The 27,427-nt window shown below is 40.7% G+C and overlaps 2 protein-coding genes across 7 annotated transcripts in view; one reads left to right on the top strand and one right to left on the bottom strand.

Moving 5' to 3' along the window:
* The window catches only part of Carf (calcium responsive transcription factor), a 68,179-nt gene extending 54,578 nt beyond the window's left edge, over nucleotides 1–13,601 (bottom strand). For 5 of the 6 annotated variants that reach the window (XR_001174849.1, XM_013011183.1, XM_013011152.1 and 2 more), the window contains exons 1-2: nucleotides 13,541–13,601; nucleotides 8,481–8,648 (exon numbers count right to left, since the gene is read on the bottom strand). The gene's annotated coding sequence lies outside the window, so the exon portion shown is untranslated. Of the gene's footprint in view, nucleotides 1–8,480; nucleotides 8,649–12,287; nucleotides 12,406–13,540 lie in introns of those variants that run through there. The other variant, XM_013011159.1, reaches the window with a different exon arrangement.
* Nucleotides 13,602–13,943: 342 nt separating this feature from the next.
* Nucleotides 13,944–27,427, top strand: part of Wdr12 (WD repeat domain 12) — a 28,906-nt gene continuing 15,422 nt past the window's right edge. The window contains exons 1-6 of the mRNA XM_013034915.1: nucleotides 13,944–14,337; nucleotides 19,457–19,551; nucleotides 20,686–20,780; nucleotides 22,811–22,917; nucleotides 24,551–24,666; nucleotides 25,937–26,095. Coding sequence (XP_012890369.1) covers nucleotides 14,297–14,337; nucleotides 19,457–19,551; nucleotides 20,686–20,780; nucleotides 22,811–22,917; nucleotides 24,551–24,666; nucleotides 25,937–26,095 — 613 coding nt within the window. The 5' untranslated portion in view covers nucleotides 13,944–14,296. The remainder of the gene's footprint in view (nucleotides 14,338–19,456; nucleotides 19,552–20,685; nucleotides 20,781–22,810; nucleotides 22,918–24,550; nucleotides 24,667–25,936; nucleotides 26,096–27,427) is intronic.

Genomic DNA, 27,427 nt, shown 5'->3' with positions numbered 1-27,427 from the left:
CTCAGGAGGCTGAGATATGAGGACTGCAGTTTAAAGCCAACCCTGGGCAGGAATGTCCGTGAGACTCTTATCTCGATTCAACCACCAGAAAACCAGAAGTGGCACTGTGGCTCAAGTGGTAGAGTGCCTGCCTTTAGCTGAAGAGCTGAGGGACAGCACCCAGGCCCAGAGTTCAAGCCCAGAGTTCAACAGACAAAAAAAAAAAAATACATAAAAAGAATTAAAGGAGTAGCTCAAAGGTAGAGCACCTGTCTAACCTGCTAGTAACCCAGAGAATAGCCTAAAAGTAGAGCACCTGTCTAGTAACACAGAGTTCAAACTCTGGTACTGCAAAAATCAGGAAATAAAACATGGGCTACAAATGTAGCTCAGTGGTACAGCATTTATCTAGCACATGTAAGTCTCTGGGTTCAATCCCCAGTACTGGGGGAAAAAAGTTTGATACTGGTGCTTTTATTGTTATGGGCAAAGACACTGACATTGCTGCACCAGCTGTTTGGGGAAGAGAGATTATAAAGAACACACTATTTATGAAATATATTAATTTTAGCGTAGAAAAATGTGGTGAAATGCGCACTCTAGAATCACTAATGTAATTACTAACACGTTAGTTGTTAAAGCAACAAAAGCTTCAAAAGCTAAAGTTAAAATTCATTTGATAAGCCAGGTGCCAGTGGCTTAAGGCTATAACCCTAGCTGCTCAGGAAGCTGAGATTTGAGAACCAAGGTTTGAAGCCAGCCCAGACAAGAAAGTCTGTGAAACTCTTGCCTTGATTAGCCACTAAAAAACTGGATGTGGAGCTGTGGCTCAACTGGTAGAGCACTAGCCCTGAGTGATAAAGCTCATGGACAGCACTCAGGTCTTGAGTTTGAGCCCCAGTGCATGCAAAAAATTTAATTTGATAAAATTCAATATTAAGTATATTAATGAAAGGAAGTATAGTTTAAGAGAACTGTGTATGTTTAAATTCCTGTCTAATACAAGACCTTTTATATAAAAGCATTGTTTTTTTTGAGGATTATAAAAAATAACAACAAAGAACACCAGACTGGGAATGTGGCTTAGTGTTAAGAGTGCTTGCCTAGCATGCATGAATCCCTGGGTTCAATTCCTTAATACCACATAAACAGAAAAAGCCGGTTATCTTTTTTCCTCCTTTTAAGAAATGCATTTCTCTGACTCTTCAGATGTTTGGAAATCTTACCATGGTAATTGGCATCTGTTAGTCTCAGCTAAGTCTTAGGTGCTATCTTTTTTGTTTGGTAGCCATCTAGGGATATCTTCCTCATCTTCTAGTTCCCATGGGAGAGGAAGAGCCCACCATTGGAAAGTTCACAGTGCTCTCATAGTTGAAACAAATGGTTCTCATCAAACTCTGAGAACTTTGTCTCTCCAAGGAAAAGCCATTATCTAGAAAACATGCGTGTATGGATTGTTTCTGTTTGTTGGAACAAAGGAGCAGGATTCCTTTCTGTCTTTTCAATCTCTTAGTGGTTGCCTGTGATGCATTCTGATTTATGTTTATTTGATAATAAAAATGTTTTTTTCCTTAAAAAAAAACAAACAGAAAAAGCCGGAAGTGGTCCTGTGGCTCAAGTGGTAGAGTGCTAGCCTTGAGGAAAGGACACTCAAGGACAGAGCCCAGGCCCTGAGTGCAAGCCCCAGAAATAGAAAAAAAAATGACAACAACAAAAACCTAGATTACCACAGAAATATAGAAGAACTTTCTTTTCTTTTTTTTTTTTTTTTGGTGGATGGTCATGGAGCTTAAACTCAACCTGGGTGCTGCCCCTGAGCATTTTCACTGAAGGCTACCACTCTACTACCTTGAGCCACAGCGCCACTTCCAGTTTTCTAGTGGTTGACTGGAGTGTCTCAGGGACTTTCCTGCCTAGGCTGGCTTCAAACAGCAATTCTCAGATCTCAGCCTCCTGAGTAGCTAGGATTATAGGCGTGGGCCACTGGTGCCCTGCAAGACTTTATTTTTTAATTGAAAAATATGATTCTAAAATTCATATGGAAATGTAGCTTAGTGGTAAAGGGTCTACCTAGCATGGTTAATGCCCTAACTTCAATCCTCAACACAGAAAAAAGAAAAAAATGTGAATTTTATATGGAAATGCAAAGGTTAAAATAGTCAAAACGAGCTGGGCCCCAGTGGCTCATTCCTGTAATCCTAGCTATTCAGGAGGCTGAGATCTGAGGATAACAGCTTGAAGCCTGCTCAGGCAGGAAAGTCTAAGAGACTCATTCCCAATTAACCACCAGAAAACAGAAGTCGAGCTGTGGCTCAAAGTAGTAGAGTACTAGCCTTAAGCAAGAAAGCTCAGGGACATATAAAAGGAAACTTAAAATGGATCAGAGACTATAAATATAACCATAAAATTTCTAGAAGGAAACACAGGAGAAAATCTGTATAACCTTGGGCTTGAAAAGATGACAAAGATGATCTCCCTGATTCGTGGATGTTAAAACTCTAAATGCAAGGAGATATGACAAAGTAAACAGGACTCAAGAAACAAAAGAGCAGGGCAGTGGTTCATGCCTGTAATCCTAGCTACTCAGGAGGCTGAGATCTGAGGATCTCGGTTCAAAGCCAGCCTGGGCACAAAAGTCCATGAGACTCTTATCTCCAATAAATCACTCAGAAAGCCAGAAGTAGCCCCATGGCTCAAGTGTTAGAGCGCTAGCCTTGAGCTGAAGAGCTCAGGGACAGCACACAGGACCAGATCCAAGCCTCATGACCGACAGAAAGAAGGAAGGAAAGAAAAGAAAAGAAAAGAAAAGAAAGGAAGGAAGGAAGGAAGGAAGCAAGCAAGGAAGCAAGCAAGGAAGCAAGCAAGGAAGGAAGGAAGGACCTCTTCTTAATTTGTCATATCATTTCTAGATGACTCCACGTCCTTGACCTCATATACTGAATATACATGTGCATATTTGAGGGAAGATAGAAGGGCACAGAATCAGAGGAAAACAGAGGAAAAAATACAGCAGAGGGGCCCATCAACTGCACTGGACATTGATGAAAGTAAACTAAGCAACTCAACCGCAGCAATGGGAGGGAGGGAATAAGAGAGAAAGAGGGAATAGCTTACACGAAGCAAAAGGAAAAGAAATGTACATTATCACCTGATTTGGAAAAAATAGCTGTAGTGTCAAAGTTTGTAGAGACTATAAGGTTTACAGACAATGACAATGTGCCTCATGTATTTGTAACTTTAACTAAGTATCACTAGCCCACAAAAGTATGAATTTTGTGAAATTTATGTAATCACTTAATCTCAATAAAGAAAAAAAAGAAAAGATGACAAAGATGACTGCCTGTATAAATAGCAAGCTTTAAAGCTCGATAGTGGTAACATAGTTTTTGTTTTTTTAATTTATTATTATTATAATTATTATTATTATTGTCAGTCGTGGGGCTTGAACTTTGGGCCTAGGCACTGTCCCTCAGCTCTTCATCTCAAGGCTAGCACTCTACCACTTGAGCCACAGTGCCACTTCCGGTTTTCTGGTGGTCTGGCAATAAGAAGTTCACAGCTTTTCTTGCCCACGCTAGCTTTGAGCCACAATCCTCAGATCTCAGCCTTCTGAGTGGCTAGGATTGCAGGTGTGAGCCACTGGCACCCGGCTTGGTCACATAATTTTTACCCTAAAATTCTATAGACAAATAAAATAACTAGACTGTTTAGAAACTGTTAAACTGTTTTTTCTAAATTTTAACCACACTTATTCTAAATCATTTGTAATCAGTTTGGGTGTCTCTGTTTTTTTGTTTTGTGCAAGTCCTAGGGCTTTAAATCAGGGCCGGGGTGCTGTTCCTCAGCTTTGCTTGTTCAAGGTTAGTTCTCTACCTCTTGAGTCACAGCTCTACTTCCTGCTTTTTTGTGTGTGATTAATTAAAGACAAGAGCCTCATGACTTTGGACTTTTTTGCCCACCTCCAACAGTGCTAGATCTCAGCCTCCTGAGTCACTAGTATTACAGGTATGACTGGTACCTGGCTGTGGTGTTTTTTTGTTGTTTTCTGAGCCAGTCCTGGAGCTTAAAACTCAGGGCCTGAGTGTTATCCTTTAACTTTTTTGCTCAAGGATAGCAGTCTACCACTTGAGCACAGCTCCACTTCTGGCTTACCTAATGGCTAAATGGAGATAAGAGTCTTACAGACTTTCCAGCTTAGGCTGGCTTTGAACCCTGATCCTCAGATATCAGCCTTCTGAGTAGCTAGGATTATAGTTGTGAGCCACCAACACCTAGCTCAGTTTTAAACCTTTTCTGAAACATTTGCAATTGGGCTCTTATAAGGACTTATTTCTCAAATGAATTTGAGTTTAAATATTTGCTTTTTTGGTTTTGTTTTGTATTTTCCTTATAAAACTTTGTAACTGCTGTCTATTAACATTCTGCAGAAGTACAACTTCCAACAATAACAACCTGAGATGTTAGGACATCAAATACAAAATGAACAAAATTAAACTTAAAAATGGGTTCCAAGTAATCCAAGCCTAAGTGTCACTTTTTCTATACCTCTCTCTATGTTGCTTATGTTTGGCCAAAAGAGGTCTTATTGACACTGACTCTCACCTAATCAGTCTGTTACTCCCCACTCCAATGTAGGAATCAGTGCATATCTTCAGAAAAAGAAAATTGTTCAGAGGTAGACAATTCCAGAAAAAATTCTTAAGATCAGAGAGGAACTTACCAAATTCCAAATAGAGTCTCTTGTGTCAGTCCTTCTGACAGTTTGAAAATAAATGGCTCCTAAGCATGGTTACTTGAAGCTAAAATCCATGCTGGTCTGTCTTCTAACTGAATAGAAACTTATACCCTAGCCTTTCTATCATCATCTATATAGCTACAGAAAATGAAAAAAAAAAAGTCCCAGATGTTTTTCCTTATATATGGACATTTATAACCTCTTAAAAAAAAAAAAAAGGGTGCCAGGCACCAGTGGTTCACATCTGTAATCCTAGCTACTCAGGAGATCTGAGGATTACAGTTCAAAGCCAGCCCACGCAGGAAAATCTGTGAGACCCTTATCTTCAATAAACTACTCAGAAACCAGAAGTGGCACTGTGGCTCAAGTGGTAAAGCACTAGCCTTGAGCACAAAAAGGCTGAGGGACAGTGCCCAGGTCCTGAATTCAAGACTTAGGACTGGCAAAAAGAAAACAAAATAAAACAAAAAACAAACAAACACCAACCAAGAGGGCTATCCAATTTATACTTCTGTTAATATTCTTGGAAATTCCATCAGACATAGGGATAAGAATAGGAGAAATTATTTCTTCCTCCCTGAACTTTATAAAAATCTGTCACCAGCCAGACGATGTGGCTCAGGCCTGTAATCCTAGCTACTCAAGGGGCTGAGATCTGAGGATTGTGGTTCAAAACCAGCCTGGGCAGGAAAGTCCATGATACTCTTATCTCCAATTAACCACCAGAAAACTGGAAGTAGTGCTATGACTCAAGTGGTAGAGGGCTTGTGTTGAGCTGAAGAGCTTAGGGACAGCACCCAGGCCCAGAGTTGAAGCCCCATAAGACAAATAAATAAATAAATTACAACACTATTTACATAACATATACACAGAGAAGGGGGAGAGAGAGGAGAGTGAGGAAAAACAACTGCTTAGGTAGAAAATCTAATAAAATTTACACAGGAAGAGCCATCAAGGAAAAACCTCCACAATTTTCATAAAAGAAATCAAATACCTAAGTAAATGGAGAAGTCTATGTATAGGTAGACTCAATATTAAGATGTCACTTCTTTCCAACTCCATCTACAGATCCAACTTAATACCATTCAAAATACCTTATATTATACATATTAAAAAATCATTCTAAAGTTTATGTAAATAAAAGATCCAGAATAGGGGCTGGGAAGGTGGCTCAGTGGTAGAGCGCTTGCCTTACATGCCTGAGGCCCTGGGTTTGATTCCTCAGCACCACATAAGCAAAAAGAAAAAAGTCGGAAGTGGCACTGTGGCTCAAGTGGTAGAGCACTAGCCTTGAGCTGAAGAGCTGAGGGACAGCGCCCAGGCCCAGAGTTTAGGTCCCATGATCGGACCCAAAAAAATAAAAAAATAATAAAAAAAGATCCAGAATAGCTAGCACAATACTAAAAGCAATGCCGGAGGACTAATACAACCTGAACTTTAAGACTAGACTATTTAATAATGACAATGTGATAATTTTAAAAGATTAGTCCAGCTGGGTTCCAGTGACTCATGCCTGTAATCCTAGCTACTCAGGAGGCTGAGATGTGAGGATGACAGTTCAAAGCCTGTGCGGGCAGGAAAGTCTATGAAACTCATCTCCAATTAACCACCAGGAAACTGAAAGTGTTGCTGTAGCTCAAAGTGTTAGAGTGCTAGTTTTGAGTGGAAAAAGATCAGAGATAGTGCTCAGGCTCTGAGTTCAAGCCCCATGATAAAAAAAAAAATTAGGTCAGCAAATCAATAAAATCTAGAAAATGGATCCTAGAAACAGATCCACAGATATATTATGAATTGATCTTTGATAAAGGAACAAATGCAATTCAATGGAGAAATGACAGTGTGTTTTTTTTTGTTTTTAACAAACGTTGCGAGAATAAATGAACATTGACATGAAGCAAAGTCAACTTTGATAGACATATATTTCAAAAAATTAACTCAAAACGGATCAAAGACATAAGTGTAATATACAAAATTATAAAATTACTAGAGGATATTATAGGAGAAAAACAAGATGACCTTGGATATGGCAATGACTATCTTTAAATACTTGTACAAACAGGTTTCAATTCAACATGTCAATTTATGTGTGCAATGCATCTTGATCAGTGTTGCTCCTTATTTAATTTTTTTTTTTTTTTGTCCATCATGTGGCTTGAACTCTGGGCTTGGGCGCTGTCCTTGCACTCTTTAACTCAAGACAAGTGCTCTACCTCTTGAGCCACAGCGCCACTTCCGGTTTTCTAGTGGTTTATTGGAGATAATAGTCTCACAGACTTTCCTGTCCAGGCTGCCCTTGAACTGTGATCCTCATATCTCAGCCTCCTGAGTAGCTAGGAGTACAGGTGTGAGTCACTGGCGCCCAGCTAGTGTTGCCCCTTCTATTACCCTCCCCTCTCATCTATCCCAACCCCACCTGTCCTCAAGTTTCCTATAGTTCTACTGTACATATGTACATTGAGTATAAGACTAAATTTACCTTCCATACTCTGTCCCCTCCCTTTAACCCTTACCTTTTCCAATAAGACATGTTTCAGCTTCCTGGTATTCACTTTGTCAAACTGTTAATTGACTAAAGGTGTTAAAACATGGATATCCACCCCTTCTGTTTTTTTGTTGTTGTTTTGTTTTTGGTCTGTCGTGGGGCTTGAACTCTGGGGCCTGGGCACTGTCCCTCAACTCTTCAGCTGAAGGCTAGTGCTCTACCACTTGAACCACAGCACCACTTCTGCCTTTTTCTGTTTGTATAGTGCTGAGGAATCAAACCCAGGGCCTCATGCATGCAAGGCAAGCGCTCTACCACTGAGCCCCTTCCCAGCCCCAATCCACCCTTTCTTACACCATACTTTAGTCAGTCTGATGGTATAACTATTCATCCAGTGCTGTATGTGTTTTCATATATATTTCAGATTTAACTTCCACATACGAGAGAAAACTGTGCCCTTTGACAATGAAGTTTTCAAATAAAATACTAGAGTTATATTCCATGAAAGATTTAACTGATAAGCTAGACTTCACTAAAATTAAAAAATGACTGCTCTCTGTAAAGGCAAAATCAAAGGAAGGAGAATATCAGCCAAGACTGGGACATAGTACTTGCAAAAGACATATAAAGAACTCAGCAGTCCCAAGCTAGAGGCTACAGTGAAGAGAGCAGGATGTACATCCTAGGGCAGTAAACCAGTAAAGGGGTAGGAAGGACGTTGATGGAGAGAGATTGCCAACCATAAATCACCTCTGACAGAAAGAAAATTCGATGTTGTTATAGAAATATAGCCTTTTGTGGTTACAGAACAAAAATATTATTTAGTAGTTTCTACAATTTGTAGCAAAAGTATTATTCCTTCATCCCTCATTTCTTTTATCAATTTGCATTACTTTCTTCAATCCTCAGAATTGCAAAATACTTAAAATACCCAACTTTCCCCATCTATCCTTAATGTCAGTACATGCTATAAAGTTGTTAAGAATAAAAATATTAGTATATCATCAAGGTATAAAATATTCTTCTCCACTGGTAACAATAAATAGAACAAAGAACCTATATACAAAAATAATTTTACTTTTAAACTAATATGTAGTAGACAAGTTACCTTTTATCAAGCTATTACTTTCAGTTAATGAGAAATAAAATTAATATCTTCAATAACTAACATTGTGCTATATACCAACAATCCCAGCACTCATGAGGCTGAGGAAGAGAAGGCTCAAGAATCTGAGGCCAGCTAGGGCTAGATAGCATGACAGTATCAAAACATTAAAAAATTACCTTCAAGTAATGGCTGAAGTTTAAATTCCAGGTCTCAACATTATATTACCCCCATAAATGCCCTTTTTGTTCGCTGAAGTTCTCCATCTTCAGGGTACTGAGTCATAATAATTGTTGCAGTTTCATTAACACAAAAGCTGTAACTATATCTTCACAGTTGCATTTTATCTGTAACAAAAAGGTATATAAATGTACATTTTACATTTGCACACATAAATAGAACTATTTCATTGTGCTAGTTTTATTACAAACCAGCTATTTCTAGTCTCACATGACAGAATCAACAATCAATTCAGTTAAGAGAAGAAAAGACTATCGAGGTAGGTTACTTAATCATCATGTGCCAGTGTCCTTATCTAAAATTAGGTATTTGGACTGTTGTTACAACTCAAATTCTACAACTACCACAGAAACAAAAATATTTATAGAAAGTAACATTTTCCTCCTCATTAGGCATATTTTCTTGTTGGGCATCTTTTGGAACCACAAGAAGCTTGTAAATAAAAGCTTCCATCCCTATGCCTACATCCCCTATCCTACCACTGACAAATGTATTCTTAAGCAAGAATCTTAGAATTAGTTAAAAGGAACACAAAGAAAGAATATATACAGAATCTAGATAGTTAATAATAATTAACCACTTTTTTCTGACAAATTGCTGTCTAGAATATTTTATATCATGTTATAAAGGGAGGTTTCATCCTATATAAAAAAAATGAAGGGCTGGGAAGGTGGCTCAGTGGTAGAGCGCTTGCCTTGCATGCCTGAGGCCCTGGGTTCGATTCCTCAGCACCACATAAGCAAAAAGAAAAAAGCAGGAAGTGGCGCTGTGGCTCAAGTGGTAGAGCGCTAGCCTTGAGCTGAAGAGTTGAGGGACAGCGCCCAGGCCCAGAGTTCAGGCCCCACGACCGGACCCAAAAAATTAAAAAAAAAAAAAATGAAGATTCAGGTGGGTTGGGGGAAGGTTTTTTAAATGAAGATTAAAAAGTTAAAAAGGAACTGTAAAACTAGTGCTTCGTTGCTTTTACTGTTACATATAGAAACAGTAAACACAGAGAAAAAGAAAGTCCAAGCTGAATTCACTGTCATTTCTTTTTTTAAATTTTTTAAAATTTTATTGTCAAGGTGATGTACAGAGGAGTTACAGCTACATACGTAAAGTGTTGAGTACATTTCTTCACTGTCATGTCTATAAAGGATCATACCGCAACTATGAGTTTGTTCAACAGTAATTATATTTATTCATAACTTTATAGATTTCTTTCTTCATCTGATTATGTTGACTGTCCTCCATAAAACTGCAAACCCTTCCTAGAAACTGCTCTGTAATCTTGGTTTCTAATCATTTCTTATTCTCTATGTACATACTTTTCACCTCTGCTCTTTGAAAGCTTTACAAATTACTTCATTTCTACAATGATGATATATAAACCCACAGTGATCTTACTGCTTATGGATAAATTAAAACTGTCCAGTACAATGGTACCTTACCCTTGAGTCTAAGCCCCAAGTGGATGCCTGAAACCATCGACAGTACAGAAACAGATACACTGTCCTTTTTACTACACATACAAGCCAATTATAAAGCTTAATTCATCAACAAGGCAGAGTAACATGTTAAAAACAACAGCAATAGCCAGGCACTGGTGGCTCACTCCTGTGATCCTACTACTCAGGAGACTGAGATCTGAGGATCATGGTTCAAAGCTATCCCAGGCAGGAAAGTCTGTGAGACTCTTATCTCCAATTAATCAGCAGAAAAAGCCAGAAGTGGCTCTATGGCTTAAGTGGTGGAGTGCTAGACTCAAGCAAAAAGGAGCCCAGGGACAGCACCCACATCCAGATTTTATACCTCAACACAGACAAAAAACAAAACAAACAAACAAATACAGTAATAAGTTAGAACTACTGTGACAAATACTACATTGAAAGCTATATATCTGAAGCTCTCTCACACAGCTTATTGTACGGTAGATCTTACAATCTGGTATTATCTTCAGTATATAACCTTTTCCTTTCATTAAGAACTTTTACTTTTTCATTTAAGCACTTTACAGCTTCTCTTTATCATAAATGCATTGCCAGCATTGCTACTCTTGAAGTTAGAGGAACACAAGTGATGTGATACTGATCTGATAACGAACAGCACCACCAAGTAGCGAACAAGTAAGTACCAATAGTGGATATCCTCTCAGTACAGAAGGATGATTCATATCCAAGGCAGGGTGGAGCAAGAGATTATGCTATTCAGAAAGTCATGCAATTTGAAACTCAGGAATTTTCCATGTAATATTGGCAGCATACAACTAAAACTGAGGAAAGTAATATTGTAGACAAGGGAGGTCTAGTATAATTTTCGTACTTTAGGTTCAGATTCAAAACCAAGTAGAGGCATAAAAACAAAATAAAACAAAACATAACCAGCCAGGTATATTAATTCCTTTAATTCCAGCTCCAGGATGAGAAGGAAGGAGCATCATGAGTTCAAAACCAGCTTGTATTATATATTATCTTAAAAATGGAGGGGTAGGGGTAGGGAAGTTTAAAGGAAGAGTGCTTGAGAGTTCGACTAACATGAACAAAGCCCTGTTTTTAATCTTTCCAACCAAGAGGAGATGGATAGGTGGCCGGGGAGACGAAAAAAAGGACTCCATTTATTATGCCATTACACACAGAAGTATATATGCATACATGCATATATATACATATTAGACATAAATCTATTATTCATACTATGGGTCTACAGATAAGAATATAAACTCATGAGGATACATTTTCCACAGGAAATGATAAAGAACCAAAAATTTATGCCAGAAGTAGTGGTATATGCTGTAATTCCAGCCACTTGAAAGGTGATAGAGGAAGAGCTAGAGGTCAAGCTGGGGGAAAGTGGTATGCTCTATGTAAAAAAATAAATTAAAAGCAAGAGGAATGAAAGGCATGGCTCTCATGATAAAATACTAACAAGCCTGAGGCTGAGTTCAATCCCACTACTGTCCCTCCAAGAAAGTCTAACTAAACTTATGACAACCACTCAAAAGTAAAAGCATTATTTATCCTAAGTACTCAATGAAGGCTACATCAAACAAGTCACATAAATCACTGTTGAATGCAACACAAAACATGACACTAGGTGCTCAACAAGGAGCAACTGGAACTGGAGGTGTGGCTCAAGTGGTAGTGTCAGCCTTGAGTGAGAGCCAAGAATAAGGCCCTGAGTTCAAGCTTCAGTACCTACACACACAGTAAAACAAAAACCTTACTGATTTTTCTTTAAAGGTCCACACAAGTTCAAATAAAATATTGTATGTATTTTGGTTAATTCAAGACTTGCTTTGCAAATTTGTCTTATCTTCTTAAGCAGACTCTATATGGAAGCTTTGCATCTACCTGTATTTCTATTCAAATTAAGATCAACATATATATATATATTCCTTTCTTGGTGCCAATATTGAGGCTTGAATTGAGGGCCTGGACACTGTCCCATAGCTTTTCCACTCAAGACTGGCTCTCTACCACTTGAGCTACAGCTCCACTTCTGAGTTTTTCCTGGTTATTTGGTGTAGCTGGGCTTTGAACAGAGATCCTCAGATCTCAGCCTCCTGAATAGACAGGGCTGCAGGCATGAGCCACTGGTGCCCAACCCAGATACTGTAGTTTCTTAATTGGATAAATTTCAAATAAAAATTCAAATAAGAATTTCAAATACATTTTCAAAAGCGATTTTAACCAATGTTACCCATAAATATGGATTCAATTAAGGTGTTCAAGTTTCAGACGCCCTAAAGTTAAAATGTAAATCCTTACATTTAATGATATATTAAGAGGCCATAAGTGACTTTTCTGGGACTTTGAGGACCGAAGTTTTCTCATTTCATTCCTCCTAGTCTCCCTTACTTGTTCACGTTGGTAAAGATTCTAGTTTCTCGTGATAACTATTTACGATGTTAATAACATTTATGAAGAGCTTCTTATGTGGCATTTAATTTTCAGTTGATGAAAGCGTAGCCCAGAGGTTAAGTAGCAGAGGTTCTCAGGCAGTCTGGTTCTAGGCATGCATTCTACAAAAGTTGAGTAACGTGAAAACAGTAATGCTTTCGTTGGCATTGTTAAGATTTTTCTTTCGTTTCCAATCGTTAAAATCATTTCTAATTTTTCTAAAGATGTCTTAAATAGTAGGCCTCCAATTCATTGTAGTACATCTTTAAGAAACATTTAAAAAAGATAAGCTTTAGGTATCTTTATCTGCACCTGCAACTATTATGCCCTTACATTTTGCGATCCAGTTCACCCTGATTCTAAACTGCAGTCTCTTGAAGACCCTCCCCCTCTTGGAGCTTCTTTGGGCGAACGCCTTAAACTGTGCCTTTGGGACCTAGTTATTATCTCCATCCATCCTCCTTTAGGAAAACGGCCATACTGCACTCTAATATTGATTATCGGGCCCACTGAAACCAAGGCGGCCTTTGAGTAACTTCGAGACAAAAAGCCAAAAGCAAAGAGGCAGGTAGGGAAGGACGATTTCTCCTCTTCTAAACATGAAGTACAAAACGGCTCAGAAGGGGGGCCAGGACCCGCAAAGACGAGGCGCCGCGGAGCCGCCCAGGGCGCGCCGCCGCCCGGGGGTCCAGGTTCTTCCTGGAGGTGGTGGCGCGTTCACGGGCTCCGCAACCCTCAACACACACTCAGCCTCCTCCTCTAGCCGGCCAGCCCGGCTTCCGCGAGCCCTACTCCGGGGCGGGCCGGGGCAAAGGCCCGGCCATGGAGGGCCCCGAACAGGCCCCACGGAAGGCGAGGTGCCGTCCGCTCCGGCGGCGACGGGGCCGGGGGCGGCCGGCGGCTCCCAGCCCCGACGGCTCCCGGCCCCCGCGGGTCAGGAGGTGACGGGAGGAGGCGGGAGGGAGAAAAGGGGGGTTGGGAGGGAGAGTCCCGCACGTCGGCACAGGCAGCTCTGCCAAACCTCCAGCTCCCCCAGCCCAATCGCCGCCGAGAGCCCCACGAGGCCAGGAGGGAAGTCCGCCGGAGCAGAGGGGAGAAAATTCAAAACGAGTCTACTCAACCTCGTCTTGGCTCCGAGGCCCTGCCGTGGAGACCAGCGCACTGCGCAGGCGCACTGCTCCCGGAGGGGCGGGGCAGTCCAGTAGGAAAGGGCCACCGTCGGCCACCGTCGCCCGGTCCCTTCCGATTCGTTCTCTTCTCGTATTTCCGCCCTTGGCCCTTCGGGATCTGAAAGCGTGAAACAACAGGTGAGAAGCCAGGTTGTGCTTGTGAATATGAATGGCAAAGAAACGGTGCGAGACTTTAGTCAGTCAAAGCTGAACGCGGGGGCAATCTGAAGTCAGGAGGATTTAATGCAAGCCGTTGAGCAAAAAAACTGCATTTCCCAGCGGTCAGAGCGCCGAGACGCGCTGCTTTCTGGGGGTTGTAGTACAGAGGAGTTAGTCTGAGGCATCCCGTGTAAAAATCAGCCCTTTTCTCTTTCCCTTTTTCTAAGGCATTTGAGGAGGGCATTTCCGTGTCTTCCTCGTTGGACACAGGTCTAAAGCTATGGGAGGAAGCCTTAAAAAGGTTATGAGGACACGTTGCCTTTAAGACTACGCTCTGCTAATCGATGCGTCGTCCATCTAGGACTCGGTAGTTGATGTTTGGGGGCTGGGCCCCCTCGTGGACTTGCTCTGGGAAGCGGGTCGGCCACCGCGGTTCCCGCACGCCTCGCCAGGGTTTCGCCTCCCCGTTTGTGTCTTGAGAGGCCGGATCCGGGCCTCTGGCCGCTAAACGCACGTTCGAGTGAGCAGGTCTTCTTGGTGTATTCCGCCATGGCTCAGCTCCAAGCTCGCTTCTTCACCGACAACAAGAAGTAAGTAGGCGGCTCCCCTCGGAGCCCCCCGACGGCCGCTCTGCCCCCGCGGTCCCCGCGGTCCCGGCTGTCAGCTCGGTCCCCCCCTCCCTTTCTCCCTACCCCTCCCCCCGTGCTCGCACCCGAGCCCGGCGCCTGCTCACCTGACGCGGCGCCTCGCGACGGCTCCTCGGGGAGTCTCTGGGACCGACCCCCGACGGCCCCCCCCCCGCCTCCTTCCTGCCCGGTCGCGTGACTCCGGCTAAGCTGATGGTGCGCGGCGCAAACGGAAGGGCCTCGAGTGGGCTGTCACCGCGCGGCGGGCCCGAGCGGGAGCCGCGGCGCTGCCCTGCGCGCCCTGCGGGGTCGTGGTTCACGGGTTCCAAAACACTTCATTTTCTTTTCGAGGACGTGCTAGAAAGATGCTTTTCTGAGCGAAGCAGTGGGTCTCCAAAGAGGGGCTTAGGTGAGGTGCATCCATAGGTATTTCTTGATTCGGGTCTGTATTTATTGATAGGGCTATGGTCTAGATCTCTGTGTGTATATCTGTATCTGTGTTATTGGTGTATACCAGCAAAACATTTTATGAGTGGTTCCCTCGGTGTGTAGCACTCATTTCAAACCTAATTATGTGCTGCCCTGTGTATGTTGTGGTCCTTTTTTGTATTTGCCTTGTCTTCTCAATAATGCTGTAAGCCTTTCTCAAGTTTTTCTGGTGTAATCATAAGTAATACGTATATGTCGTATTAAGATTGCATAAAGTAGAAAACTTCCACCTGAATTAATACTGTCTTTTTAAAATTTGTGTATATATGTCATATGATCAGTGTACATAAGTTTATATACTTGGCCTTACTATTTTAATATTAAGCAGTGCACTAGTATAACTATATTTTTAAATGAAAAAAAAAATTTTCCAGCTGAGACCAGGACTCAAACTTGCTATGTGACACTTTTTACTCATTGGCAGGCACCCTGCTACCTGAGGCAAGCCTCCAACCCCTGAATTACATCAACAATTAAACCACTATTTTAACACTGGAAATAAATTGATAAGTGCTCTGTGGGAGTGTGCATGCATGTGTGCTCACGTGTTTGTGTGTGTGTGGTGTATGGCTAGGTTCTCCAAAACATAACAAAATTGAGAAACTAAAAGTTTTCTTCCTTTGAGTTAATGCATTTTGGTCAGTAAAATGGAGGGTAATATTAAATGCACACTTAAACAATTTACATATACTGGGTATGTATGCTTGTGAGAAAAAGAATTGTGCTTCCCCCTACATTTTACTGGCCAAAATATTAAGTAAGCCTGGCGCTGGAGGCTAACATGTGTAATCTTGGCTACTAAGGAGGCTGAGATCTGAGGATCACAGTTCAAAGCCAGCCAAGGCAGGAATGTCCCTGAGATTCTTATCTCCAAAAAAACACCAGAAAACCAGAAGTGGTGCTGTGGCTCTAGTGGTAGATCACTAGCCTTGAGCTGAAGGAGCTGAGTGAGGAACAGCACCCAGGCCCAGAGTTCAAGCCCCACAACCGACAAAAATAAATAAAATTAAAATATGTATGTATAAAGTAAAAACTAATTTTTAACTTTTGTTATGTTTTTAGGGACTAAATGGCTAACCTTGGGATGGGGCATGATAAATGTATAGCTGTAATTACTCAAAGTGTAGTATGCAGAATTGTGCAGCCATTACCACAGTCAATTTTTAGAACATTTCTCAGTAATATTCCAGTCCTAAGTATTCTCTTAGCTACCACTTGGCTATACAGATTTGTCTATTTGGGACATTTTTTATAATTTGGAATGTCTTAATTTGTAGTCTTCTATGACTGGATTCTATCATTCACTATGCTGTTTTCATCCATGTTGTACTATATTTTAGTATTTTATTTCTTCTCTGACCAAATGTTTTAATGGATATATCACACATTCCTATTCTTGTTCAGTTAGGTTGTTTGCACATTTTGGTTATTATGAATAGTGGTTATATGAACATTCATGTACAAGTTGTGTGAACATGTGTTTTCATTTCTCCACTTAGATGTGGAGTTCCTGGGTGAGATAGTAATTTTACATTTTACTTTTTGAGGATCTGCCAGACTGTTTTTCAAAGAAATTACCATTTTTCATTACCACCAGCAATATATGAGGGTTCCAATTTTTCCATATCTTTACTAACACATTTTTTGATGTCTGGTCATTTGTGATCTCAAGTACTACTTCTTACTTACTACTACTACTACTATTACTATTATTAGTGCCAGTCCTATGCTTGAACTTAAGGCCTGGGCTCTGCCCCTAACCCTTTTGCTCAAGTCTAGCACTCTACCACCTAAGCAATGGCTCCACTTTGGCCTTTTCTTTTCTTTCCTTCTTTTTTTCTTTTATTTCTTTTTTTGGTAGCTAGTACAGATTAGACTCACTAACTTTCCTACGTAGGCTGGCTTTGAACTGAACTCCTCAGATCTCAGCCTCAGTAGCTAGGCATGAGCCACTGGTGTCTGGCTGGAAATACTTGTTTACCTGACTCAGAAGTAGAATCTCTCAGAGGTTACAGCCTTCATCTCTTACCAATCTGTTCCTGGCAATTTTCTCCAGCTTCCTTCATCGTTTTGGTCAAAAGTTCTCATATTCTGCAGCTTCTTCTTTACTTTCCTTACTACATTGCTTCTTAAGGACTGTACTCTGTGTTGTGTTGCTGGACACATGAAGTAACAAGACACCAAATCTTGAGTGGTTTGTTAGTTTTTTTTTAACCTTATTTGTTCAGGACTTTGTGGCAGCACATTGGTAATTATCATCTTTAGAAAAATTGAAAAATTTGTGTATTATGCTAGCTCTTTGTGTCTTAGATGGGAATCACAGTAGTATGTTAGTCCAGGAATATAATTCTCTCCTTAAAAAAAAAAAAAAAAAGACTGCCGGATGCTGGTGGCTCAGGCCTGTAATCCTAGCTACTCAGGAGGCTGAGATCTGAGGATCATGGTTCAAAGCCAGCCTGTAAGATTCCTATCTCCAATAAACCACCAGAAAACCAGAAGTGGTGCTGTGGCTCAAGTGGTAGAGTGCTCGCCTTGAGCTGTGAAGATATGAGGGACAGCGCCCAGGCCCAGAGTTCAAGCCACACAACCGACCAAAAAAAAAAAAAAAAACAGTTGAGACCATTTAGATTGGCATCCACAATTTAACCCCGTTAGACTGTACTTTTCTCTTTCAAGTTTTCCTTGGTCTGTAATGGGAATGTCTATTACTCAATAGCAAGAAAATGGCACTGAAATGCCATTTCTGGAGAACTTTGTCATTCCCTCTGCTGACTGGACCACATAACTCTTCTATGCTTTTTTTTGGGGGGGTAAGGGGATCCGGTCGTAGGGCCTGAACTCTGGGCCTGGGCCTGGGAGCTGTCCCTCAGCTCTTCAGCTCAAGACTAGCACTCTACCACTTGAGCCACAGCACCACTTCCGGCTTTTTTCTTTTTGCTTATGTGGTGCTGAGGAATTGAACCCAGGCCTCAGGCATGCAAGGCAAGCGCTCTACCACTGAGCCACCTTCCCAGCCCAACTCTTCTGTTCTTTACACAGAGGGTCAGCAGCAGAAACTCAGTGAGTTTCTGACACCATTCCCTTGGATGGAAATACTCAGCTTTATCTTGATGGTGGTAGCCTTACCAGCACTTCATTATCTGTCTTTTGCATTGTAGCCATCCTAATGAATGTGAAGTGATATTTCATTATAGTTTGATTTGCATCTCCCTGATGACAAATGATGAGGATCTTTTCATGTGCCTATTGGTCATCTCTATTTCTCTGGAAAACTGTCTATTCAAATGTTCTTGGGTTGTTTTTAGAACTAAGTGGTAAAATGTTTATATATTCCAGATACAAGTTCCTTATCAGATATGTAAGTTAAAAATATTTTCTCATATTCTGTGTCATCTAATCTGCTTCCTGTCATGTCTAACCCACTCTATTCCACAGCCAGAAAGATCTAATTAGCTATTCTAGTAGCACCTTGTTGCCTGCAGAAATTAAAGCTATTTCCTGTAATACAGTATTGAAAACACTCCATGCACATCTTTCACCTTCAGTTGCAGTTACCGCCTAAAGTAAAATCTCACTTTCTGAAATAAGGGCTTTCCCAACTACTGTTTCTCCCAACTCCCATTTCCTGCCTACTCTGTACCTGGCAAAAATACTAATATAGATATAATCCTAGCTACTCAGGAGGCTGAGAGCTGGGGATCAAAGTCAGTCCAAGCAGGAAAGTCCATGAGACTCATCTCCAATTAACCACCAGGAAGCTGGTACTCCTTTGGGTCAAAATGATAGAGCACTCACCTTGAAAGAAAAAGCTCAGGGACAGAGCCCAGGCCCTGAATTCAAGCCCCAAGACTGACCAAAACAAACAAACAAAAATCTTCCTTATATATTCATTCAAACCCCATTATTCTTCAGCTCTTCTTTTTTGGGGGGGGGTCCGGTAGTGGGGCCTGAACTCTGGGGCCTGGGCACTGTCCCTCAGCTCTTCAGCTCAAGGCTAGCGCTCTACCACTTGAGCCACAGCGCCACCTCCGGCTTTTTTCTTTTTTGCTTATGTGGTGCTGAGGAATCGAACCCAGGGCCTCAGGCATGCAAGGCAAGCACTCTACCACTGAGCCATCTTCCCAGCCCTCTTCAGCTCTTCTTTGGTTGAAAAACCTATCTTCCCCCTTCTGTTATATTCCTCTTGTCTCTCCCTTTCTCCTCCCTCTCCCCTCCTCCATTTCCCTTCCTTCTCTATGTATATACATGTGGATAAATATGTATGTAAAATACATATACAATATTACTGTTTTTACATAAACTCATTGCATTTGATTATAGTCTTTTTTTAAGAATAGATCTATTAATTCATTTTGTTTGCTGTGTATTGCAAAATAATATCGGGGTGGGGAGGACGAGTTGGATTAGGATACATTGTATGTATGTATGGAAATTTCAATGAAATTGCCTCCCCGCCCCCTACAATTAATATATACTAATAAAAAAGAAAATTATAATTCCTAATATGTATTAGGCACCTAATAAATGTTTAAGTGAATGAACATTTCTTAAAAATCTGTAGACTTGGTTTTGACATGTTATTTCCTTTGTATAGATATGCAGTGGATGATGTTCCCTTCTCAATACCTGCCACCTCTGAAGTTGCTGACCTTAGTAACATCATCAATAAATTGCTGGAGGCTAAAAATGGTGGGTATATATATTCTTGAGAAGTTAGGAGAGGGCACAGTGCCACTAACTATATCAAATTACATATTTCCTGGTTTTTTGAACTCAACATATGAATTCTGTAATAATTTTTAGTATACTAGCAAGGTGCTTTGTGGGCTGGATTATAGAAGTATAATACAAGCATTTTACTGCTTATGCATCACTGTTAGTGAAGCACAGAGTAAAATAACTGTATATTTGAGTATTTATGTAATAACAAAATGCTAGTCTTATCGGAATTTTCTTTTTTGTGTTCCAAGTTTATTTTAAAAAAGTAATAACAAAAACAACAATGTATGAATGCCAAGAGAATAAAGTTCTGTTCTTTAAAAAATCACATTGTCAGCAGGTACCAGTGGCTCATGCCTATAAATTCTAGCTGCTCAAGAGGCTGAGATCTTACATTCGCAGTTAAAAGTCAGCCCAGGCAGGAAAGTCTTTGATACTTTTTTTTTTTTTTTTTTGTCGGTCATGGGGCTTGAACTCTGGGCCTGGGCGCTGTCCTTCAGCTCTTCAGCTCAAGGCTAGTGCTCTACTTGAGCCACAGCATCACTTCCAGCTTTTTCTGCTTATGTGGCTCTGAGGAATCCAACCCAGGGCTTCATGCATACAAGGCAAGCACTCTACCACTGAGCCACCTTCCCAGCCCCTGTGATACTTTTATATCCAGTTAACCACCAAAAAGCTGGAAGTAGAACTGTGGCTCAAATGGTAAGAGTGCTAGCCTTGAGCACAGAAGCTAAGAGATAGTGCCTAGGCCCTGAGTTCAAGCCCCAGGGGAAAAAAAATGCCAAGAAAAAAAAATCAGAATATATATTGTAATACCTTTTTTTTTTTTTTGTCGGTTGTGGGTTTGAACTCTGGGCCTGAGCGCTGTCCCTTAGCTCTTCAGCTCAAGGCTAGTGCTCTACCATTTGAGCTACAGTGTCACTTCCGGTTTTCATGGGCTGGCTTTGAACTGAGATCCTCAGATCTCAGCCTCCTGAGTAACTAGGATTACAGGTGTGAGCCACGGGCACCCAGCTATTGTAATACTTTTGTCTGATATGTTGTTACACCTCAGATCTTAAGAGTGATACTAATTTACTCTTGTTATTTACTTATTTTTTTTAGAGTTCCACAAATATGTGGAGTTTGATTTCCTTATTAAGGGCCAGTTCCTTCGAATGCCCTTGGTCAAACACATGGAACTGGAGAATATTTCAACGGTAAATCCAAGTACTTCGTTCTCTATTTTACTTACGGCATCATCAAATATTATAGATATTTAATTCCTTATAGAATCAGCCTTAATCAAAAACAAGATTGTTTTAATTGTTGTTTTTCCCTGGAAATGTCAGCTTCGATTTTATTATATTTTGAAACTTCTGCAAATATTTTATTAAAGAAAATACAAGTGAATATTATTATTATTTGTGAAAGTAATTGCTTTTATAATTATAGGTATTTTAGAAAAATCTGTGGTAAAATTTACATTTTAGTCATTATTTTCAGTGTACTATTGAGAAATATGAGGTGCATCCACAAGTTTGTGCAGCTGTTACTACCACCATTTCTGGAACTGTTTGTCATGCCAAACAGAATCTCTGTTCCCATTAATAATATATTTTCAGGGGCTGGGAAGGTGGCTCAGTGGTAGAGCGCTTGCCTTGCAAACCTGAGGCCCTAGGTTCGATTCCTTAGCACCATATAAGCAAAAAGAAAAAAAAAGCCAGAAGTGGCGCTGTGGCTCAAGTGGTAGAGCGCTAGCCTTGAGCTGAAGAGCTGAGGGACAGCACCCAGGCCCAGAGATCAGGTCCCACAACCGGACCCAAAAAAAAAAAAAAATAATATATTTTCATGATTTTTTAGAAAGTTTATGTTTTTTATATTTCACCCTTTCCACTTCTCACAAATGTTTTTCAAAACTGCTGATATTTCTTTTATTACCCTTAGCTTTTGTTAGATCAGATGAAGTGTCTTACCTTTTTAATTATTAAGTAAGGAATTGTACAAAGGGATTATAATTCTATAAGTCAAGTAATAAATACAATGTCCTCTTTTCAAATGGTTCCAAGTTTTCTGAGTATGTAGAGATCAAATATGAAGGTGATAGGTTAAATTGGGAGTCCTTTGTCTTTATAGTACTATATTTCAAAGGTGGATAATAGAGGGCTGGGAAGGTGGCTCAGTGGTAGAGTGCTTGCCTTGTATGCATGAGGCCTTGGGTTCGATTCCTCAGCACCACATAAACAGAAAAAGCCGGAAGTGGTGCTGTGGTTCAAGTGGTAGTGCACTAGCCTTGAGCTGAAGAGCTGAGGGCAAGTGCCCAGACCCAGAGTTCAGGCCCCATGATGGACAAAAAAAAAAAAAAAAGTGGATCATAGAGCTGTACTGGTGGCTCATGCCTGTAATCCTACCTACTCAGGAGGCTGAGGTCTGAAAATCATAGTTCACAGCAAGCCAGGGCAGGAAAGTCCATGAGACTCTTTATCTCTAGATAACCACCAGTAAACTGAAGTGGAGCTATGGTTCAAAGTGGTAAAGTGCTAGCTTGGAACAAAAGAGCTCAGGGACAGTACTCAGGCCACAAGTTCAAGCCCCACAACCAACCAACCATAGGAGTAAACTCCTTATGAGTACCTTCTTTTTTTTTTTTTAAATCGGTCATAGAGCTTGAATTCAGGGCCTGGGCACCGTCCCTGAGCTCTTCTCACTCAAGGTTAGCACTCTACCACTTAGAGCCACAGTTCCACCTATGGCTTTTTTTTTTTAATGTTTAACTGAAGAGTGTCTCACAGACTTTCCTGTATAGGCTGGCTTTGAACCATGATCTTCTCAGCGTGAGCCACCAGTGCCTGGTAAGGAGCTTACTTTTCAAAGAATGAGATGCTAGAATTATCACACAAAGTTATCTCTATTTTTTTTCTTATTTTGCTGTTTCTTTTCTTTTTTTTTTGGTCCGGTTGTGGGGCCTGAACTCTGGGCCTGGGTGCTGTCCCTCAGCTCTTCAGCTCAAGGCTAGCGCTCTACCACTTGAGCCACAGCGCCACTTCCGGCTTTTTTTTTCTTTTTGCTTATGTGGTGCTGAGGAATCGAACCCAGGGCCTCATGCATTGCAAAGCAAGCGCTCTACCGCTGAGCCACCTTCCCAGCCCTTGCTTTTTCTTTTCAAAGTTATCTTTTTACTGGATTTACTTTTACTTAAATGGGTTTGCCTTTAAGACTGCCACCTGATTTGTGGTTTCTCTGTTACTAGGAAGAGGTTGTGGAACTAGAATATGTGGAAAAGTACACTGCACCCCAACCAGAGCAATGCATGCTCCATGATGACTGGATCAGTTCAATAGAAGGGACGGAGGAATGGTATTGCCAGACAAATGTTACTCGCTTTTCTTATGTATTTCCTTTAGTTGTTTTTTTCTTTTAGTTCTCTACATGAATATTTTTCTGAATCTTTATTCTTTGTAAAATATGTTTTGTGATATAGATAGATAATTTAGATCAATAGATTGGTGACCATGCCAGAAAGAAAGATCTTTGCTTTCAACGTACTTTGCTTTCAATGTATTCAAGAAGGAAATAGGTATTTATTAATAGGCTTCTTTCCTGTTTCAAGATGTTTTTGTAATATTTGTGCCTAATTATGCACACGTCAGGTGTCTTCAAGCATTTATTTGGCTTGTGTAAGTAAGTTGCTTTTAAGACTGGGAATACAATTTATTTCAGAAAGGAAAAAATAATTATAGCCACAGGTTTCCTGACCACTTCCCTGAAAATATAGATCATGCCATTTCAAGGCTAAAGTCCGCATTCTAGAATCAAGGATAGTTCAGAGGAAATATATACTGGCATTATTTGTAGAAAACACTTCAAAAGTAGATCATAAGAAGAGCTTTTCAAAGAATGAGATGCTATAATTATTACAAAACGTTTTCTTTTTCTTATTTTTGTTGTTTTTGTTTGGTCATGCGGCTTTAACTCTGGGCCTGGTGGCTGTCCTTCAGCTCAAGGCTAGTGCTCTACCACTTAAGCCACAGCACCACTTCTGGTTTTCTGGTGGTTTATTGGGGATAGGAGTCATGGACTTTCCTGCCCAAGCTGGCTTTGAGCCACGATCCTCAGATCTAAGCCTCTTGAGTAGCTAAGAATACAGGCATGAGCTACTAGTACCTGCCTGCTGTTTCTTTTCAAAGTAATCTTTTTATTGGGTTTACTTTTATTTACATGGTTTTGCTTTTTATTTTGTTTTTTTGTTGTGTGCTAGGAATCAATCCCAGGGCCTTATCCATGCTAGTTAAGTTTTCTACTTAAGCTATGTCTCCAGTCCTGGTCTAATCATTTTCACTGGCTAATTATAAAAGACCATTAGGAATTATAAGCAATTTGCCTAGTTGTTCTGAGATTGGTAATATTTACAACCTCAGTGTAAATGAGTTTTTAAGTTTAAGTATGTAAGAAAAAGTAAAGTGTAACACCTGGTATAAGAATATATGGCGGGCTGGGAAGGTGGCTCAGTGGTAGAGCGCTTGCCTTGCATGCATGAGGCCCTGGGTTCGATTCCTCAGCACCACATAAGCAAAAAGAAAAAAGCCGGAAGTGGCACTGTGGCTCAAGTGGTAGAGCACTAGCCTTGAGCTGAAGAGCTGAGGGACAGTGCCCAGGCCCAGAGTTCAGGTCCCATGACTGAACCAAAAAAAAAAGAATATATGGCAATCTTTATCTTCATAAGGAGTTTAAAAGTATAATCTCTAGGCTGGAGACATGGCTTAAGTTGTAGAGTACCAGGCCAAAAGTAAACAAGCTGAGTAAGTACAAGGTCCTTGAGTTTAGCTATGGTACTGGCTAGGAAGAAAGAAGGAAGGAAGGAAAGAAAGAGAGTGGGGGAAGAAAAAAAGAAAAACATAATATAATCTCAAGGTTTACTTTGTCATTGTCATAGAAACATAACTAATTTTCATGACTTTTGTATTTTAGTTTTTTGTTTTTCTCTTCATAGGATTTTGACTGGTTCTTATGATAAGACTTCCCGGATCTGGTCCTTGGAAGGAAAATCAATAATGACCATTGTAGGACATATAGATGTTGTAAAAGATGTAGCTTGGGTGAAAAAAGGTAGGACTCTGCTTAAACTAAGAGGAATGAAATTGTTTCAAATAATGTATATTTCTTTTTTTTTTTTTTTGGTCGGTCGTGGGGCTTGAACTCTGGGCCTGGGCGCTGTCCCTCAGCTCTTCAGCTCAAGGTGAGCGCTCTACCACTTGAGCTACAGCGCCACTTCCGGTTTTCTGGTGGTTTATTGGAGATAGGAGTCTCACGGTCTCTCCTGCCCGGGCTGGCTTTGAACTGAGATCCTCAGATCTCAGCCTCCTGAGTAGCTAGGATTACAGGCGTGAGCCACCAGCGCCCGGCTCAAATAATGTATATTTCAATTCAAGTAATGTTTCTGTTTTTTCAAGAAACTTTTTTTGACAGGAGCAAGGAGGGTCTCACCATGATGCCCAAGCTGGTCTGACACTCTGTAGCCAATTAGCATGTCTCTTACCATCCTCCTGTTTTAGCTTTCTCCCTGTGCTGGGATTATAGCTTAAAGACTCTTCTCTTTACAACATGTTAGCTTTCTTTTAAAAGCTAGCCATATGAATTATTTTATTTTTTGGTTGGTACTGGAGTTTGAACTCTTCCTCATGCTTGCCAGGCAGGCACTCTACACTGATTATTTTTGCAACTGAATCTTGCTTCCTACCTGGACATGTGCCTATTTTAGGTTTTCTTTCCTGGCTGAGATGACAGGCCTTCTCAGCCATGTCCAGAATCTTTCCATTGAGGCGGAGTCTTGACTTTCCTGCCAGGGCTAGCCTAGAACCATGATATTTCTAGATTTAGTCTTGTACATAGCTTCTGACAGGCTCATGCCATTGTGCCCAGCTATGAAAAGGAGTCTCTCTAACTTCTCTGTCAGAGCTGGCCATAAGCTGCATTCTCAGTCCTCCACGTATAGGCATGAGCCACTGATAATCAGGTAACTTCTTTTTTCTTTTAATCAACAACAAAAATACAGAACATTTAGTTTGGAATGCAGTGTATTTAAAACCTCATACTGGGGTGGGGCTGAAAAAAAAAACAAAACCTTATACTGTGGCTAGGAATGTGGCCTAGGTAGAGTGCTTGCCTAGCATGCATGAAGCCCTTGGTTCATTTCCTCAGTACCACATAAACAGAAAAAGAAACAGAAGTGGCCCTGTGGCTCAAGTGGTAGAGTGCTAGTCTCAAGCAAAAGAAGCTCAGGGACAGTGCCTAGGCCCTGAGTTCAAGCCCCAGGACTGGCAAAAATAATAGTAATAAATAAAACTTTATACTAATTTGTTTCTTGTTCTTTCTTAAGACAATTTGTCTTGCTTACTGCTGAGTGCATCTATGGATCAGACTATCCTTTTATGGGAGTGGAATGTAGAGAGAAACAAGGTGAAAGCCTTACACTGCTGCAGAGGTCATGCTGGAAGTGTGGATTCGATAGCTGTTGATAGCTCAGGAACTAAAGTAAGTAGCCATTTTTTACCAGTCCTTTTTATTTATTTTTTGGCCGGTTATGAGGCTTGAACTTGGGGCCTGGGCACTCGCTGTCCCTTATCTCTTCAGCTCAAAGCTAGTGCTCTACCACTTGAGCTATAGCACTACTTCTGGTTTTCTGAGTGGTTTATTGGAGATAAGAGTCTCACGGACTCTCCTGTAGGACAGTCCTGCCAGGGCTGGCTTTAAACCTCGATCTTCAGATCTCTGTCTCCTAAGTAGCTAGGATTACAGGAGTGAGCCACTGGCGCCCAGCTACCAGTCCAGTCTTAAATTAAGATTTGAGTATCTTAGTAAATGTTTGCTCCACATATATTTCTTGTGATCTTACTACTTTCATAACAGTCAGTGGCTAAAAATCATGATTTCAAACTACATATAAATAGTCATATAGTTAGAGACATAAAGATTTACTTCCCAGGCTGTGGCCATTGCTATTGAACTCTAGTCCTGAGTTCAAACCCTAATACTCACTCAAAAACATAAACAAAAGAAAAAAGCATTCTATAATGCTGTGGTTCAGTATCCTTTTCTTTTCTTTCTTTTTTTTTTTTTTTGTCAGTCCTGAGGCTTGAACTTTGGGCCTGGGCACTGTCCCTCAGCTCTTCAGCTCAAGGCAAGCTCTCTATGACTTGAACCACAGCTGAAGTTTTCTGGTAGTTTATCAGAGATAAAAGTCTCATGGGCTTTCCTGCCCAGCCTGGCTTAGATGACAGGCATGAGCCACTTGCCTGGTGGTTCAGTATCTTAATTGCAAAACTTTTAAGAAATCAGGTAAACAATTAATTTCATGTAACCTTTTAAACATGGTAACTGACATAGTTTTAAAGTATCAGGTATTCTTTTCAGTGCTGCCAGCAACCTAAAATGCCTAGACAATCACCTGAGACTTAGCATACATACAGATTAGTGTTAATAGTTTATTATCAATACTGATCTACTATTTATGATGGCAAGATGGCAAAATGGCAAAAGCAGCTTAAAAGACACAAACCTGAGAGTAATACTATCTTGACTTAGGAGTGGTTTCAAACCCTCTTACAGTTTGAAAGTTCCCTAAGCCACACTGGAGTATTCTGGGTTTAAGAGTATTGTTTTGCCACTTACAGCAATAGAGAACTATTTTCAACATCATTAAGGGCCATACAAAATAATCAATAGAGGTAGACTGAAAGCAGTTGATAAAAAGCTTATGTGTTTTTTTTTAATTTAATTTTATTTGTGAACATACTGTACAGAGGGGTTACAATTACATGGGCAGGATAATGCATACATTTCTTACCAAGCATTGTATCCTCCTCCTTTG

The sequence above is a fragment of the Dipodomys ordii genome, unplaced genomic scaffold (assembly GCF_000151885.1).
Source record: "Dipodomys ordii isolate 6190 unplaced genomic scaffold, Dord_2.0 Scaffold1, whole genome shotgun sequence".
NCBI lineage: Eukaryota > Metazoa > Chordata > Mammalia > Rodentia > Heteromyidae > Dipodomys > Dipodomys ordii.
The sequence above is the reverse complement of the archived record's forward strand: the minus strand, read 5'-3'. Positions and strand labels throughout refer to the sequence as shown.